General features: G+C 34.3%; 1 protein-coding gene across 1 annotated transcript; it reads right to left on the bottom strand.

The window, feature by feature from the left end:
* Positions 1–15387: 15387 nt before the first annotated feature.
* On the bottom strand, positions 15388–17247 carry LOC308642909 (protein regulator of cytokinesis 1-like; the record flags this gene model as incomplete). Its single annotated transcript, XM_081282296.1, is given in 2 exon segments — positions 15388–16872; positions 16876–17247. Coding segments are annotated over 2 exon segments (1857 nt in total).
* Positions 17248–18799: the final 1552 nt, after the last annotated feature.

Here is an 18799-nt window from a genome sequence, read left to right as displayed (position 1 = left end):
CCTGCTGTTAAAGCTTTTTTGAAAATTCAGACTGCTGCTTCCACAGTGTTCTCAGTATAGCCCTCCTCCCTTAGGCTCTGGCATCTGTAAACCATTATTTGAGTTAATTAAGGTAATTGTTTTCCCAAACACTGGTTGTCAAGGAAAACTTACACTATTATGGTAGTTCCCTTTATTTGAATTGTTCTGTAAAATGCTGTTAGATAATAATTATCTTTCCAAAAATTAGCAATTTCTCACTTTATATACTACTAAGGAGGGATATCCTATGGTGAAGAATTGTTTTATTACTCCTATAATTCACATAAAATGTATTCTATTTTAGGCTTAAATGATTACTAGACTGCTTTCAAATATGATGTTTCTAATCTGGATGTGGCAGTGCACACCTGTAGGCTCAGTGAATTGGGAGGCTGAGATAGGAGGATCACAAGCATAAGTCCAACATCATCAACTCAGTGAGACTCTGAATAACCTAGTGAGGCCCTGTCTTATTACAATAAGAAATAAAAAGGACCAAAGATGCACTGGGTTCAATCCCCAGTATGTGTGTGTATGTGCACATGCTTGAGCACATGCACACATACACCCTCACAAAGTACATACATATGATCTTTAGCTAGTGGAAATATGTTTTAATTGTCTATAAATAATGTTTTACTGCAATTTGGGAATGTGGGAGGAAGACAAATCATTAACTTCAGCATAATGATAGGGTTACAAAATCTTTTTACTTCCTGTAGGTTACTTTTTTTAATCCTTTTTAAAAATATATATTGGAGATTGAAACTGGGCTGCTTTAACATTGAGCCAGTTTCCCATTTTTTTCTATTTTTTTTTTTTTTTTTATTTTGGCAGAATCTCCCTAAATTGCTTAGGACCTCACCAACTTGCCCAGGCTGGTCTCAAACTTGGGATCCTCCTTCCTCGGCTTCTTGGAAGTTTCTGGGATTATGGACATCCACCACCATTTTTGGTTATAGATTACTTTTTTAAAAAATCAAGGGCAATCTTTGAATACTATCTTTGTATGGATATATGAGAATTTTAATTATCTTTTATTAGTATTTTATAGCATTAATTATATAGAGATTTGATGTATTATTTTTGCCCCAAGTTTTGGCTGGGCTTTACATACTCTTTTCCATTACTGAATATTTAATCCCCAAAACGTGGAGGGGATTTTTTTCATTGTCAAATTTACTCTTCACTACTTTCTTTCACATCCCCTATCATCAACCATACTGAACTGTTTGTTATATTGACTCTATTCTTCTGTAAATTCTGTTCATGAATTCTCATGTGTATTTTTTATAATATATTAATCTTTTTAACAACCAACATGCAACTAAACAATACATTTACTATGAAATCCTTCCAAAAATTCTTCCTCACCAGTTAATATTTCTCTTGAGTGTTACATTAATTTCACTATGTTTCACTTATGTTACTAACCATGTTCTATTAGTTCATGAATCAAGTACATTTTATATTCTAGGCACTATCACAGGCACAAAAGATAATTAAGTAGGATGGGTGGTGCTCCACACAATTACAAGCATCATAGCATAAATGGACACTGGGCAAGTAACAAGTCAAAGTGTGATAGGTATCCAAGGGGATTACTGTAAGTTTATATGAACATCATCCTAAGTGTTTAAGGAATCAGATTTCTCTAGGGAAAACTCAAAATTTAAGACAACACTATACCAAAAAAGAGTGGAGTTTAAGAAGGTGGTGCTGCATAAAGGAGGAAAAATTTAGTGGAAGTGTGGGATTTAGGTGAAATCATGATGAATTTGAGAAATTTGGAACATGAATGAAACTGAAAAGTCAACTCAGAGTAACATCATTTATATAAGCCAATTTGAAAGATTAGCGATATGGTGAAATTTACAGTTTGAGGTATCTATACATCCATAATTCAATACATGTATAGAATGTGTAATGATAAAGTCGAGGTAATAAGCCCTCCCAACTCCTCAAACATTTCTATGTGCTGAGACTTTTATTCCCTTCTATTTGTTTCAAAATATACCTTAGATAGTTATAACCAATAGTTATCTGATCATGCCCTAGAAAATCAGGATTGAAGAGATCTTTAATTGTGCTACAAATGATAAGATGATAATCAGAAAATGAGTCCTAAGCAGTGGCAGTAATGATGAAAATAAATTCAGGAACATTGTACATTTATAGATGATGATTTTTAAAATATTTTTGGAGATTTTTAGAATTTGCTAGTATTATGAATGTGAAGAAAGGCAAGAAGGAGATGAGAGTGTTTATATACCTGCAACAGGCAATTTAGTTCTGTCTTTTGAGATTTTAAATAACTATGTCATGAATAGAATGAACATTTGATATTTAGTGATCGTCTTATTTAATTAGACAGTGAATACATATATTACTGCATATATACTTTATATATTTTTATTAATCTCTACATTATATGTATACATTATATTATGTATGTGTATGTGTGTGTACATGAGATTGATTGCAAAGAAGAATAAATTTCTATAAAAATGGATGAAAATCATAAAAGCATTTCAACCTGAATTTAAATATATTAACTCATCTCATAAAGCCTTATACAAACTTCTAAAACTAAATATGTTGTGAATACTAAAATCAGGCAAGAGGAATTCCAGTTACAGAAATAGATGTAAACTTTCTTGGCAGTTAGGAAGCTAAAATCAGAATGGGTATAAATAAAACAAATTATCACAACAGGAGTCTTGTTTCCTTATATTAGTCCATGAGAATTAAGATGTCTTAGCATTAGAAAATGTATTGTGGCTTCCCTGATGGCTTTATGGCAGATTACATATTTAGGGAATCTGTCTCTATTGGAACTTCTAAAATGCTGTCATATTAGCATTTACATATGTATATACCCATGTTTAAAAATATAAGAATGAATGAGAAAGAATTAGTCCATTACATTAGTAGTTAATTTTCCAGTCTCACATGACATGGAGTTAGAATTCAGCATAATTAAGAATATAGGTCAGAAGGCAAATTTGGATATCAGCAGACAATGGAAGTTTAAACCAATCACTCCAGAATTCTAATGCTGTGTATTCTTTCAAACTTTGAAGAAAAAATTACTGAGTATATTTTCTTTTATAAGAACTTAATATAACTCTGAACATTCTTAAAATATCGAGCCTAAAATTGAGCCTAAACTTGAATTTGTTATGCTTTTCAGTTTCCTGTGGAAAGAGACATGCATTATTTTAGCTGAATATCTCAAGACTCTCATTCAATAAATGATAGAACAAGCAGAGTGAAAATAGATAAGTATACAGAAAACTTGAATATCACTATCAGTCTAATTTAAACAACATTTAGAAAATACACCTAGCAACTCTGACCTTTTCATGCATGTGTGTGTGTGTGTGTGTGTTTTCGTGTGTGTCTCTGTGTATATGTGTACACAATTCTTATGGCACAGAATATTTGGAAAGTATTATATGTATACATACACCATATATATGTATACACACATGTATGTATGTATATATATATATGTGTGTGTGTGTGTGTGTGTGTGTGTGTGTGTGTGCCGTGACACACTAAATAAGTCAGGGTCAATCCAAGAGAATTGGGTTGGCACTGAACAATCACACAGAAACAGAGAAAATACCTTTTTCTTGGGGTTAAGTGATGGCTCCTCAGCCCCAGCTCCCACAAGGGAAATGAGAGGCAGACAAAAAAGAGAGCACACCTGAAGCCCTATTTATTGAGGGGAAGACACTCCAAAAGATATCACCCAAATGAGGCAAGGGATTGGGTTTCATGGGGTGTGTAGCCCAGTCTCATTGGGTGATACCCACTCCCAGAGCTTCATTCCCCTGCCTAATGGAGGTGAGATCCACCTGCTTCCACCTGCAGAGGAAACCAGTTTCACAACTCCATCACTCAAGCCTAAGGGTGCTCAGCTCCTATGTGGTAGCTCCCGACATATACATGAAACATTCCCAAAAGTTTCAAAACTAAATAACATAATGCACTTCTAAATAAGTCAGGAGTAAAGTAATTACTTAAAATGAACTGTAAACTTAATGAACAGAAAAATAAAACATTTCAGCCTTTTTTGAGTTTTGATTAAAACAATAGAAATTTATAGCATACCTATTTATAGTATAGATAAGTTTTCACATAAAAAAACAACAACAAATAAATAAAATAGAGCAAAACATAATGTAAAAGCAAATACCCTTCTCTCCCCTCAATAAAAGAGATAATAAAGACTAGAGTGAGTGGCAAACCTTAGAATTTGTGGAATATAATTATGCCAACTACATTCTATAAGGTCAACATCAGTATGGTAAACTCCCTAGATAATGCATTTTCTGAAAAATGAAAAATGACTGATAACTATTTAAAAACACATCTACAAAATTTTTACCAAACTGTAGCAAATGTAACCCAAGGATGATATGATGATAGAAATTATAATTAATCATAAGCAAGATTTGTTTATTGCAGATACAAGATTATTGCAGGTACAAGATTGACATAGCATTAAGATAGCAAAATAATTACTGTCACCAAGTTAAAAAAATGGATGGATGGATAGATGATAGATAGATAGATAGATAGATATAACCAAAGTTATATTGAATCATTTGGCAATGTTCATCATTCATTTTGGAGTAACAGCAAATTAGGCAAACTAGGAAAATAGAACCACTGATTAAACATAATAAAAGACATCTAGGAAAACTAGAGTTAACATCACATTTGATGGTAAAATGCTGTTTTTTTACCAAGATATATAAAGATATATATATATATATATATATATATATATATAAAATTTGTGATGGCAAATGTGCTACAGATATAATAGCTAAAATATGATGGATATACTACTATATTGTTATATTTGCTCCCTAGTCTGAACTATTATAATTAATAAAATTAATAGCCAAAATTTCTACTATCATGCATTTAAAAATACCTTGAAATTATGTATGTGATCCATCATCAAAGAGAAATATAAATACATTTATAAATATCTTCATATGTAATTAGCTTATAGATAATACCAAGTATTTACTTCAGTTGCAAATTTCTAAACAAAAATGGTACACTGACATATTAATCATACTCCCTTAGGAACATATAACAGAAAAATTAAATGAATTTACAGCATTTATACTTCTATTCTTTTTTATATTTATAATTTAAAGATATAATTGCTACATTATGAAATTAAATAGCTGAGAATGAAAAATCTGTTTCTGGTTGCTCTAGAAACGAAGTCAGAAATGCCACGGATGACTAGGACGTGGTCCTTTCAGAATGGGAGAAATCTCATTTGCAGATTTCAGCTGCTGCCTAGTTGAAAGAGAGGTGCTGGATTCTAGGCTTGTTATTTTATAGCTTCAAATTCCAGAGAAAAAGCAAAGGAAGAATGTGTGTTTGGGAAATGTGTGAACACCTTTAATTCCGACAGTAAGGTAATGGCACAACAGAAGGGATGATTCCTCCCTGGCTACTGGAACTTTTAAAGTATTAAAGACCTAGCAGACTTGCAAGAGTGCACAGTAGCCATGGCAACAGTTGCTTCAGTTTCTACATTTGCCACATTTGGAAAGGCCATTCTTTGTTTCCAGCATTTTATGGTTAACACTTGATTACTTTTAAACTGAACAGTGAATAGTTATTAATCACAAGCTAGGTTTAGTTACTTTGGGTCCACTTTGGGTCTTCAATTTGTTCTTTCTTATGTAATAAGGAATAGTTGATTTATGTAAGTATCAATTTTGTGATAAACAAATCAAGATAATGTAAATATTTCATAAGGTACTGTATCCCCTTCCTTATCCACAGCAGTATAGATTTCTAGCCCCCAGTATATGCTTGAAATCACAAATAGTACAGAGCCCTGCAATACTGTTTTCACTCCATACATACATTCTTAGGATAAAGTTTAATATATAAATTGGGCACATAAGAGATTAACAACAGTACATAACAAAATAGAACAATAACATATGTGGTTATATCCCTTATCCCTATTGAAATATTGCCCTACACTCACCTTTTCAGTGATAATGCAGTACATGACATTGAAGAGAAGTAAATTACATAATTCACCACTTAATGAATATGTACCTACTGCATCTCTGCAGAGTGGAAGGAGATGACTACTAAACTGGCGAGGGACAGTAAACTGGCTACAGATTATTCTAATTCAAAAATCTCATTTTTAGAAGCAGCTTGATAAGATTATACACAATACTGACAGCTTTAACTCATGTTCTTTCCAAAATAGAGATTACCTTGCAGGAATTTTGTTGATAAGTGCTATTGGGACATTATTTGTAAAGTGATAAAGAATTCTGGACTGTGTAAGGAGAAAAGTTGACCCGTAATCTAGTTTCAACCAGGATAGCAAGCAATTCTACAAGGCCTTGGGATTGGAGGGGTCTCCTGAATATTGACAGGTAAAGGCGCTGAGCCTGTGTAGCCCCTTGTAAGTCAATCATTGAAGGTGGGCAGTCTCTGTGATGAGTGCAAAGATTAGATGCATCAAATGGCTTTTCTGATTGCTAGAGAATATTTTGACATTAAGCAGTCAGTGGGCAGCACTCCATTCCTTGGACTACAGTAATCAAGTCCTTACATGTTGATCTGAGCTTTCAGTGACATTCACTGGGAAGTAATTAGTGCTGATGGCCTTTGAGTACATGAAGGTCTGTGAATGTTGGGGAGAGGGCACATTATCTAGACATCCTGGAATTCTTGGACCCTCTACACTCTTATCAAGTAGTGCAGATGTCAGGGGTGGAGATTAGTTTTAAGAAGCACTTTTTCAATGAGACTACACAGAAGCAGAGAGATCAATTAGGAAGTCACATTTCTAATCCAGGAAATTATGAAAAATGTTTTACTAAAATGAAAACATGAACTTGATGTTGTTTCTCTTGTTTTAAAACAAAAATAAAGCATAGATCAACACAAAATTTAAATTGCCCATGAACAAAGACCATCAGCTTTTCATAGACAACAATCTTTTCTTTAAAGTTATTCTCTCCCTGCAAATTCATTAGAGATACATATAGGCATTAAAAAATACAAAAATATTTCATTCAATCCACGGACAATCTATCTTTGTAAAGTAGGCTAGAATACATTTGTCAGGCAGCCCATAATGAAGAAAATGTGTCCTACAGCTACCACATATGCATATGTTTTACTGGATCATCCTGTTTTCTGTTTTTTTTTTTTTTTTGGTTTATTTTTTGTTTTGTTTTGTTTTGTTTTTGTTTGTTTTGAGATATAAAATAGTTGCAGTACTAATACACCACTGTTCCAAATATGGATATGTAGTCAAGATTGTAGATGTTAGTTTATTGAGGCCAATGTTATGTAAATTAGGTATTGGTATTATATTTTCTCTTTGTAAGTTTAATTCTAAAATTAGTACACCAAAATACTTGCTTCCAATTTTGTCTTTTATTTATTAGGCTGCAGAAGAGAGGAGCTGTTTCTAATACAGAACTCTTACTATTCTGATAATCATCTTTTTTTATGAGTACTTAGCTAAAGTACTAACCAATTGTATTTTATTTTAGGATCCTTTTATCCTTCAGATGTACTTAAGATTCATTCCAGATTCATTATTGTTAGCATCTTTGTAATGATCTGTTATGTAGGTTCTTATCTACATTGCTTCATTAGTTATTTATTTATTGAGTTAAACAAGTTGGCATACATTCATTCCATTTGATATTTCATAGTCTTTTGCATTTGTCCATGATACATTTTTATTTAGTTCCATGTTAATTTATCTTGAAAATTTATTTTATTTATGGTATTTGTTCTATATGAATTATTTGCCCTACTGAAATTTGATAAATTTGTACTTCTGATGTTTTGCCAAACTAAACAAAATGAAATACCAAAATAATAAACATGTAATATACATTTCTGGGAGACCAGTAAATTCTCTGCCTCAAACCACATTACTAATAGTTAAAAATTAAAATTAATTAAAATATTGATTGGAGAATGATAACTGTAATTTATTATTTGTGAATCTTACCAAGAGGAACATTACTCAAAGTTATGTTTCTTTTTGCTTTGTTTGAAAATAACAAACAGAAACTTTCTGAGTGCATTAGATTATTTTTTAAAACTAAAAGATAGTAGCAAAGAGAGATCTACCATGAAGCTAGTGAAGCTTAACCTTCAAGACAGCTCACATACACGGACACCACTGTGGCCTGGGAGAGATGCTCACATTGTATCTTAAAGTACATATTTTAATGTGTTTTTCAAAACAAGATATTTTAGTCTCTGTTTTCATTCTGATGTCTTTGTCACTTCCCCTTAGGTACAGTGGATTTACCAGGAGAATTTTGATGATCTGGCTCAGGGGAGGACAGTCGAGGATACATTTAAGTGTTGCTGAGATATTTTATATGGTACATCCACTTCTGCATATAACTAAAATATTGATAGACATTCCTCTATATTTTAGTTACTTCCAGGAATAATTTATTTTGGAAAAAAAATGATATTGTACCACAAACGTCGGAGAGTTTAGAAACCCACTTTAGAATCTTTTGCCCTTGTAATTGATGATCAAAGGCGGGAGCTTTTATGTCACCCATATGGATCAAAGTGATATTTCTATGTCTGGAATTTGTTGCTTTCAGAATCTACACTATCACCAGGCACCATCCTTCCTTCTGGTAGAGGAATCAGGATTCAGCAATTACTTTTGTGATCTGGAATGAATATTTAAGAATGCTCTTGAATAATGCTGAAGTAGAAACTTTATCCTTTGGATAAAATTGCATTATTACCAAAACTTTCAAAGTGCTAGGTACTACTTGGACATCTTGTCCAGTCATCACTGTTATTGAAGTGATAGATCAATATGATGTTCCACAGATATCTAGATAGTCTAGCTCTCTTCACATATTATGGCAGAGGAAAAAATAGTTAATCCAGGCATAGGAAAATTTATTTATGATTATTTTGTTTGTTCTATGTTAATGAAAACTTGTTATAATTTTTAAAAATTAGAATGTAAAAGAATACCTTCTCAAATCATAGATTATTTGTTATAGTTGAATTTTTTTAACTTAATGTAGGAATGATATTATCTCAGACACATCTCTAGTTGGAACTACTAAAATCTTAAAATAGCCATCCTTTATAGCCATTATAGAATATTAAATGGAGATAAAAGAGCCTCAGTTCTCCAGTGTTCTGTGTGTCCTGGCAGAGGTACTAATCTTATCAACCTCAAGAAAACACACATGCGTGCGCGCGCACACACACACACACACACACACACACACACACACATTCAATTCCAATCGCCTTGAATAAAGATAGGGCAGTTTCAATGGTTTACACTTGGCCATCTCCACTGTGATAGTGCTTAGTCCTTAAGCCAAAAACCATATGGGATTACTCTTAACTGCTAGGGTGTTGATCCAACTTGCACACTTAGGCAATAAGAATATGACAACTGGATATGTCAGAAGATCAAGAGAACCCACCACCAGTTGAATTTTAGCCAGAACTCTATGTATTACCTACTCCTAAGGAGAGATGGTATTTTATACTTTGGCTCTCACTGCCAAATTAGATACTGTCTCCCAGAGTCTTCTATATGTCTAAGTATTTACATTTTGGAGCATACATTCGCCTTTGTGAATGTATTTTCAAGAGAACTGAAGAGGATTTAATTATAACAAATGAGTATGGCATGTATTGTGAAGGTCCATTCTCCCATAAACTACACAATTTCATAGCCACACAGTTCAAAAAGTGAAGCATTTGCAGGAATTGAGTCAAGGATGTGATTTTTCCTACAGCAACGACCCTCATTCTTCTTTTCCTTCTTACTTGTCTTCTTCTAATTATTGACGCCAAACACACTCTCTTTGGCTGCACCTCCATTGTCATTAAAAAGGTCATGTTTCATTATAATTTTCATAAATTATTGTAGGTCAGATCACTTAGGCTGCTGCTCTTACCTTGCCAGTCATGTACACATAGACCCCTCAGCTAGGTGAACTGTTCCCTGACTGTTATCACCCATAGATATTGATATTTGGTGAATTATGAACAAAATTCAAGCCAATGGCGATACTTAGGCTCAAGTTCTTACATAATAAAACATATTCTTGAAGCTCTTTCCCTGAGTACTGTTTCTATCTTAGCAAGTATACATCTGGTTTAGTTTGAAATCTAGTTAGCATTCTGGAATATAACAAAGATAAGGGTAGTTGCTAAGGAGATCATATGTGATAGTTAATTTTATGTGTCTACTGGATGTGGCATTGGGATGTTGGACTAAATGTTATTTCTGCATGTGTCTATGAAGGTTTCTGGATGAGATTAACATAGACATGGATAGACTTAATAAAGCAGATTGCCTTTCCCAAAGTGTTCAGACCTCATCCAATATGTTAAAAGGATAAATAGAAAAAAAAAAAGTTTAATGAGAAATATCTTTTTTTTCTCTGGATAACTTTGAGATGGGGTATTTTTATTCTGTTTTGAAATTGGAACTTGAATTTATACCCTCAGCAATTCTTGTTCTTAGGACTTTGGACTCACACTGAAATTTATACTATAGTTCTCCTGGTCCTTATAGCTGTGGATTCAGGCTAGAACCTATACTATCAGTTTGCTTGGGTCTCCAGTTTGTCCAAGCTACAACTAACTACAGATTGTTGACTTTCATCAGGTTCCATAATTGCATGAGGCAACAAGGCAATTCTATATATGTATGTACACATACATAGACATATGTATGAATATTCCATTGATTCTATTCTTCTGGAGAACCCAGAACAACAATTTAATACCTACTAAATATAAGGTATATTTATCTTGAATTGGAGAGGCCTTTACCAAATCAGTGCAGGCACTAGAAACCATGCTTGTTGGAGATGGATTTTCTGTTCCCATGATTACTAATTTGTATTATGATGGTATTGGAGGACAAGGTTTGGACTGAATTATGGATTTTGTGTTTGTGCAGGATTGTTAATTTTCTCATTCCAATTTTAATTTTGTTTTCAACATTACCATATCTACAAGAAGCACTTTCCATATTTATTTATTTATTTATCCTTTCAAAATAACATTTTCTTGAGACTACAACTTCTGGTCTATTTTCTATTTCAAGTTTTCTCTAAATTTAATTATGACTTCCTGTTTCTGTTTTAACACTGGGCATTGGCTTTCTATTTCCTTTATTGGTTTGGTTTGGGCCTCATTTGCCTTCATCAATTTTCTTTTCCTTGGGTTACTTTAGACTTCATCCTCCCTACTTTCTGCACCTACAAGCTTACAAAAGCAGCTTGTACAGTGAAAACATTGTTAAATTTTGATCTATATGATTCTACCTGTGGGTAACTGGAGGGTTATGATGTTTTCTGCCTCTACATGGTGGTACAGCTGCTCTTTTTAGTTTTATATGCAATCCTTATTCATCATATAGGTCATATACTTTAAAGATATCTGAAAGATTGAAATACAGTCACTATTATCCTAGGTTCAGACTAGCCCATCACATATTTTGAAATGCTCAAGATTCTAATATATATTTAACAGATACTTATTTTGTATCATACATTTTTCTGTAGTAATATGGAATGGAATCAAAAAAAGATTTCTTAACCAGACACTACTTTAAGATCTTCCACCTTTGAGTCTTTATGATAAAAGCCAAATTGTGCCTTAGAATATCAATTTCTTTATTTAAATAAAGTTTAACCTATGAAACATGTAGAATGTTCTTTAGGTAAGATTACTCAGAGGAGCAGGTTACCTATGCTAAAACTGTTTTGTGCTGTAGAGCATTTTTTTGTGTTTTCTGAAAGGGCAGTCATTACAATTATTGTGTTATATTCAATTCTTTAATAACTGTGTATTATAATGCTTTCTGATCCCAGGGCAGGTGTGAGGGCAAGAGTTTAAGAAATATGTCATCATCCATCATCAGTACAAGCCTAAGTCACTTTGGACCTTTCTGTTTCAAACTTAAATTTCTATTGGTACATTATTTTATTAAACCATTTTTGGAAAATATAATTTGCATTTATTGAAGTAATATTGATTTTTATCATTTGCTTTATTAAATCTTCTATTGAGAATTATATATACGGTTGGGTACCTATTTTGATTACTTTGAGACCTAGTTACATAATTTGAAAAAAGTAATTACACCTCTCTTGTTCATATCTATGTTTTTTAAAGGGATACTGTAGTACATTTACACATGGGCAGTTATTCCACACAAACTTGGTACATATTTATGAAATAATTTTTTCTTAAGGAAAAAAAGATTCTTTATAAATTTTAACAAAAGTATAAATATGATGCTTTGAGTAAAACACATTCAGACTTTATAAGTTATCTTCATGGTTATTTAAACAACTACTTCTTAAAGCTGAGGAGTATAGATCAATAGTAAAGTACTAGTCTAGTATGCACAAGGCCCTGAGTTCCCACTAGCATTGCAAATATAAAATAAAAATATTTAAGTTAACAGCTTCCCTTTAATCCTCACATTGTAGTATTTGATTTCCATAACCCTCAAAACTGAAATGTTTTAAAGCTCTACTAAATGTGAAGTCAATAAAATGTGCTCAAGTAGTTTTGACTTGTAGTTCAGGGAATATTCATATATTGCTTAACTTTATAGTTGAAAACTACCAATGTGAAGTACAATAAGCTACTCACTTCTTCAATTATATTGCAGTCAGACTAGAGGTGAAGAGAAGATAATAAAATTTTCAACTATTTTGAATGTTTACTAATTACTCTTTGGACTATTAATCCATTCTTAGGATTAATAAATCAGAACATGCTTTCTTGTAGTCACAGAACTTTGTGGACAAGAAACAAGAACACTTACCTATATTTACTAATCTCCTCAAATCCTGATATGTTTTTTATTAAGAAAGAACTAAGATGTTTAACCAAACTATTATTTTTTGCAAGAACATTGGTTGTTTGCTTAGATTCATATGAAATATAACTAAATGAATGAATAAATAATATATGAATTATTTACAAGTTGAGAATTCATTGTCTCAGAAAATTATCTTAAAAGTTCAAGAAATAGTGTAGTGCAAGTTTTATTTTAGGTCCAATCTTTGTGCTGTTCCTTAACATTTTAATTTTAATTTAGATTGACTCCTTAACCCAACACCTTGCTTTAAAATCATTTTTCTCATACAACATACAAATTACTGAACCATTTAGCTAATGCTTCACTGATGTCAGATATAACTCTTGAAATGTATTTAAGTGCTTGCAATAAAAAATGAAGCTGTCCAATGTACTGATAATCCATTATGTTTTATTTATGAGGAGTACAAAAATTAATTTCCTAATCTAAAGAATTATTAGAGACACTATGTCATTCACTTCATTATTGTTGATGTTTTGGTTGTTTTTAATGATAGGTTCTTTATGAACAGAATTAGAGACTTCTTTAGTGTGTTGAAAAACCAGAGATAAATCCATTGCAATAGATAATTACCTGTAATTTGGCACCAATTATAAGCATATCATCTCTATTGCTTTTGTTGAAAATGCTTCTACTGAATATCTAAAATTACAACAACTATTACACAGCCAGGTATTTTTCAACTTCTTTTTAAAAATATCTGTGTATTTTGAAAACTGTAATGAACTACTCATCAGGTAGATCCAATATTTCCTAAGATTGGTTCTGCAATTCATTCAGCAATTATACTGTATTTCTCTAATCTACTTATTTCCCAATTTTCCTTAGTGGCCTCTTCATAATTTCTCCTTCATCATAAAACTTGCAAGAAATGTTCTCCGGTCTTCATTGTTATTTAAGAACTTCTCTTCCTTTCTTACAGATGAAAAAAAAATAGGAGAAGTGAGAAGAGGACTTGTACAATTCCAATTCAGCACGATGGCCACATGCACTTCCATACCTTCAGTTAACTCTTCTACCTGTGCCCTAGATTCCCAATGTTGTGCCCACAAGGTCATTGTTCCTGTAGCCTTTACTTCTTTCTTATTAAATATTCTGTATTGCAATTTTCCCCATCAGCATTGAAGTATTTTTCCCATCTTAAAGAAATTGTTTCTCCTTGCTCTCTCAAGAAATAACCTTCTTTTTACAGAACAAACGGATAACAATAAACAAACTAGAATTTCTAAACAAAGTAGAATTTAGCTTCCTTTTAAAGAACACATTGTTTGAAATTTTGTTCTGGGTTTCTAAAATACTCTTTGGTTACTATTTAAAGACTAAACAATTTGCTGGTTTTTTTTTTTTTTTGAAAGGTAACTACACACATTTTAATTTATTTTTAAGAATATATTTATATTTTAAAAACAGGACATGACTAACAGCATGGCTTACACCTATAGACCAAGTCCACACTGGTAAGCTTTTGAGAACCATTTAATGTGTCAACAGTAGTACTGGCGCAGGCAGACAATAAGAATAAATAATAGTGCTCCGGGAAGTGCAGTAGTGATGTTGAGGGTAGGTAAAGAAGGAGCCTCATCTGTGGAAGCTATAGCAGGAAAACGTCCCCAGTGGTGACATGTGCAAAGCTGCTCAACTCCACAACAGAAATCACCCAACCTACCCAGACAGCCTCCCAACTGGGCTGGCAGCTGCAGGGATAGAAGAACTTGGGCACAGGGGGGCACAGTGGACACAGAGAGAATTCTGAAGAAACAGTCCAGAAAAGCATGTGTGTCACTCACATACATACATAAATGGATTGCACTGTATATATAACACACTGTACAATTTAACAAAGGTGCTCCTAGCCTCTCTGTCATCTTTGGCACTGTATCAGGCCACCTCAAATGCTGACACACAGACATCCTCATTGGGAGGAAGGCTGTCCTGATTGGTGGGGACAGGCCTTCTGGTGAGAGCAAAGCTATCATAGCTACATCATTAACTGAACACCCCTAGACAAAAAACAATGTTAATTGCTAATTACAAGTATACATGCCAAAATTACTTCATTTCTCATCCCCCAAGGTTGGGCCTAGTCAATCATTTTCTATACAAAGGTGATCGTGCTTTGAAAAGTAGAATCCTGGAGTAGAGAAAGAAATTAGGTCCCAGATGCCAATATTTGTACTTACAGCTATAAACTAAGTTTTAAAATATTTCTTGAGTCAAAAAATAAAAGCAACTCTCTATGGACTCACTAAACCCATAACAGACTTTCAATCTGTCACTCTTGTTCATGTCTTTAAATTAGGCCCAAGGTAACAGAACCTGTCCAGGGTTTTAAGCGCATTTAAAGAAAAACTAGAGCCACCCCTGTATAATAAGTCCAATCTATGCACAGGAAGCCACAGTGGCTGGCTGGTCAGGGTTTCTCAGGCGTGGATATTGGTTGAATTGAGGATTCGAGAACTAGCTTCAGATTTGGAAGCCTTTGAAAGTTCTCGCTGAAGCCCAAAAGTGGAGCTGTCAGAGTGGGATGGATCCGCAAACTCAGAATAGGTGCTGGCAACAGAATCAATGCTGAAGTTGCGCTGGAGAGGGGTCGAGTCAGGGTACCCACCATTCAGGATGCTGCCATTCAACTCCAAGTTCTCTTTGTTGGTTCCATGCCTACCGGCACGGGGTGTTTTCTTTCCAGAACAAGTGGAACTGACCACTGGCTTGCTGCCAGAAGGAGGAAGTCGAGACACAGGGGAGCGGTAGACTGTCCCCCCAAAGACGGGCCTAATGCTACTATTGGCTCTGGCATTGGACATGGTACTAGTGTTCAGCTTCCGCACTTTGCCTGGTGTGTTGGGAGCCAGTACTCGCCGCTTGCTGGGTGTCCGGGGAGCACTGCCATAGAGCATCTCTGCCTCTGTTTGCTTCTTGTTCTTTAGTTGTCTTTCCTGCTTGGCTCTCTGTTTCTCCAATCGATGCATCTCCCATTGTTCTGCCACATACTCCATGAATTTCTGCCCATTCACCTCAAATGTTTTTGACTGCTCCTGTTCCCACATTTTAATCTGTGCCTTCAACTCTTCTTCCAGCTTAGGGAGTGTTTTCTGGAGCTTGGCTCGCTGCTTTTCTTCTTTTAGAAGGTTTCCTCCTCGGTTTACAAATCGACTTGGATCTGAAGCTTTTCTCTCAAACTCTAAGAAAAGCTTCCAGCTCTCTTCCCATTTCTGGACACCTTCAAAGAGTTCTTTATGAACTTCATAATAGTTTCTTAACCGCACAATCTCAGCATCATGTAATTGGAGCAGATTTTCTGTGTAGTCCTCAGCATAGTAAGGGGCAAAAGCTCGTCTCTGCTCCTGGCTATAAAAACACTGGTCCCAATACCGAGCCAGTTCTACTCGAATTGCCTCAATCACTTTCTTCATGTTTTGCATTTTCAGTTCTTCGAGCCGATCCACTTCTAATTGCAGCGCTTTCCCGACCTTGGCTTTTGACCCAGTCATAACCATTGCCACAGCTTCTCTCTCTTCTTCAGGTATCTGCAACCTGTCCCAGAGTTCCCGGATTTGAGCACGAAGTCCCTCACACACTGCTTCATTTTGTGAGTTTTGCATTTCCAGCTGCCGCAGCAACTTTTGTAGTGTTGCAATATTCTCCAAAGACAAACAAAAGGCATCTTCATCTTCACACACCACATCTCTTTCAAAGCTTGTTTCCAGTGTGTGATCTGATTCTTCCATACACAGTATGATCTGTCTCTTTATGTTGACAAACTCTTCACGCCTAGATGCCTTTGTTTCCCTCAGTGTTGCCACATGTTGTCTGAACTGGTTCAGTTCTTCTAAAGTGGGAACAGAAGTATTGTCAATGTCATAGTGGGGCATGCAAAGAATTTCACACAATTCTTGATCTTGTTCTTAAAGTAGCTTCAGTTCCTGTTTTCTCTCCTTTTTCTGTTTTCGCATCAATTCTACCTGAGTGCACAAATCTTTTTCTAGTTGCAAGATAGTTGTTTCTCCTTCTTCCTGAAATGGCTCAACATGTAACTCACTGCACAGGGTGTTCAACTCTTTTTGGCAGATGGATATGCTTTTTATAAGCCTTTCCTTCAGGCTCTCTTCTTCAGCAATCATCATATCCAGAAGATCCTTGATATGCTTCTTTACAACCTCAGTTCTTTGTAACCTCTGGTCCTCTGGAATTCCAATCAATTCCCATATTTCCCGAAGGTGATTTAGGGCTTTCTGGAGACATACAATGGACTCCTCTGAGAGTCCCTCACTTCTTCTCATGCCGGACGCTCCAAGCAGTCCCAGGGAATCGAGACCCCCGACCTCCTTCACGCGGGTACGAGCGCAGCAACCAGCAACACACACACCGAAGTTCTCGCTGTGGGTAGCCGCTCCGCGAGCCGTTGGGCCCCGCAGAATTTCAAATTGAGCTCCGAGGCAGAGCGATTTTGCTGTTTTTTATACTAATGAATATTCTTTGCCTATGTTTACAAAGATATTAGATGGGCTTTCTACAATTTAATCAAATTTGTGTGCATGTGTGTGTTTTATTGTCCATGTTGCTTGCTTTCTTTCCCTTTTCATTTATTTCATATAATTTTGTTTCTTTAATTCTTCAGAAGAGCAGTTATATACATGTGAACATTTTTTCTTCCATATTTTTTAATTGTATTATTTAAGATAATCTTGGTTGAATTGTAGTAACAATCAAATGACAAGAATGTAAAACAAATTTATTTCACTCATTGTATGCCATCAAAGGAGTTCTGTCTGATAGAGGTGCAAACCCAGGGGAAAATAGAACATGGCAGACTATACCTATGTGTCTAAAGGTTCTTCTTGGAAGAACTTGTATCACTTACTCCAAATTCCACTGACCATAAAAAGTAATGAATGAGCCCAAGGAATTGTGATCTCCACGTTATTCCTTTCATTGTCTTCCTCCCTCTCTCAGTGAATTAAGTTGCCTTGTCTTGAGTGGCTCCATGGCGATGCTCACCTGGTGAGGAAGTGAAACATCCTTATAACAGTTGCATGAATGAATTGATCCTGTGGTCATTGGCAGACATACAATCTCATGACCACCTAAATACCTGACTCCCCATAACTATGACCTAACAAGTGTCTGTTTGCATTTAATTCGCATTTTGTTAACAATTTTCACCAGCTTCATCAAAATATTTGGAGAATTTCCTTTTTTGTTTATTTTTTCTTCTGTCCATTTGTTTCGGTTTTTAAACTTGATTTTTTAAAAATTAATAACAGACTTTCAGTGAGGCTGTTTTTTCTTTGAACAGCCATTTTGAATATTAGAAATAACTATCTCTTGTCCACAGTTAATTTTATGAGCATCTAAATTATTTTGTATCTTCTTCCTCTATTTATAATAAATGTTGGACCTTTTCACACTATAGAGTATTTACTCATCAACATGCTTTGCTAAAACACTGCATGTCTAAAGTTTTATTTCTGTCTTCTGTATCTCCCTCTAATGCCCATGTTGTCTACAGAAATCCCTTCCCCTTGTTCCTGTTTCTATAAAGAAAAAGTTGTTGCTACTTTAAATAACTGTGTTATATTATTAGTCTGAGATTTCCAAATCAATCTATATTCTCTTATTTCCTGGTCTTAATATCTGTCTAAACTTCTTGTTGACCCTCACTGATTTTTGCAGTATTTAGTTAAGATATGGATCTTAAATTTCTTTTTAAAATTTTTATTGAGTTTTTTTAAAAAATAAATGACAGCAGAATGCATTACAGTTCTTATTACATGTATACAGCACAATTTTCATATTTCTGGTTGTATATAAAATATGTTATCACCAATTATG

The sequence above is a fragment of the Spermophilus citellus genome, assembly GCF_964194105.1.
Source record: "Spermophilus citellus genome assembly, chromosome: 2".
Classification (NCBI taxonomy): Eukaryota; Metazoa; Chordata; class Mammalia; order Rodentia; family Sciuridae; genus Spermophilus; species Spermophilus citellus.
The sequence above is the reverse complement of the archived record's forward strand: the minus strand, read 5'-3'. Positions and strand labels throughout refer to the sequence as shown.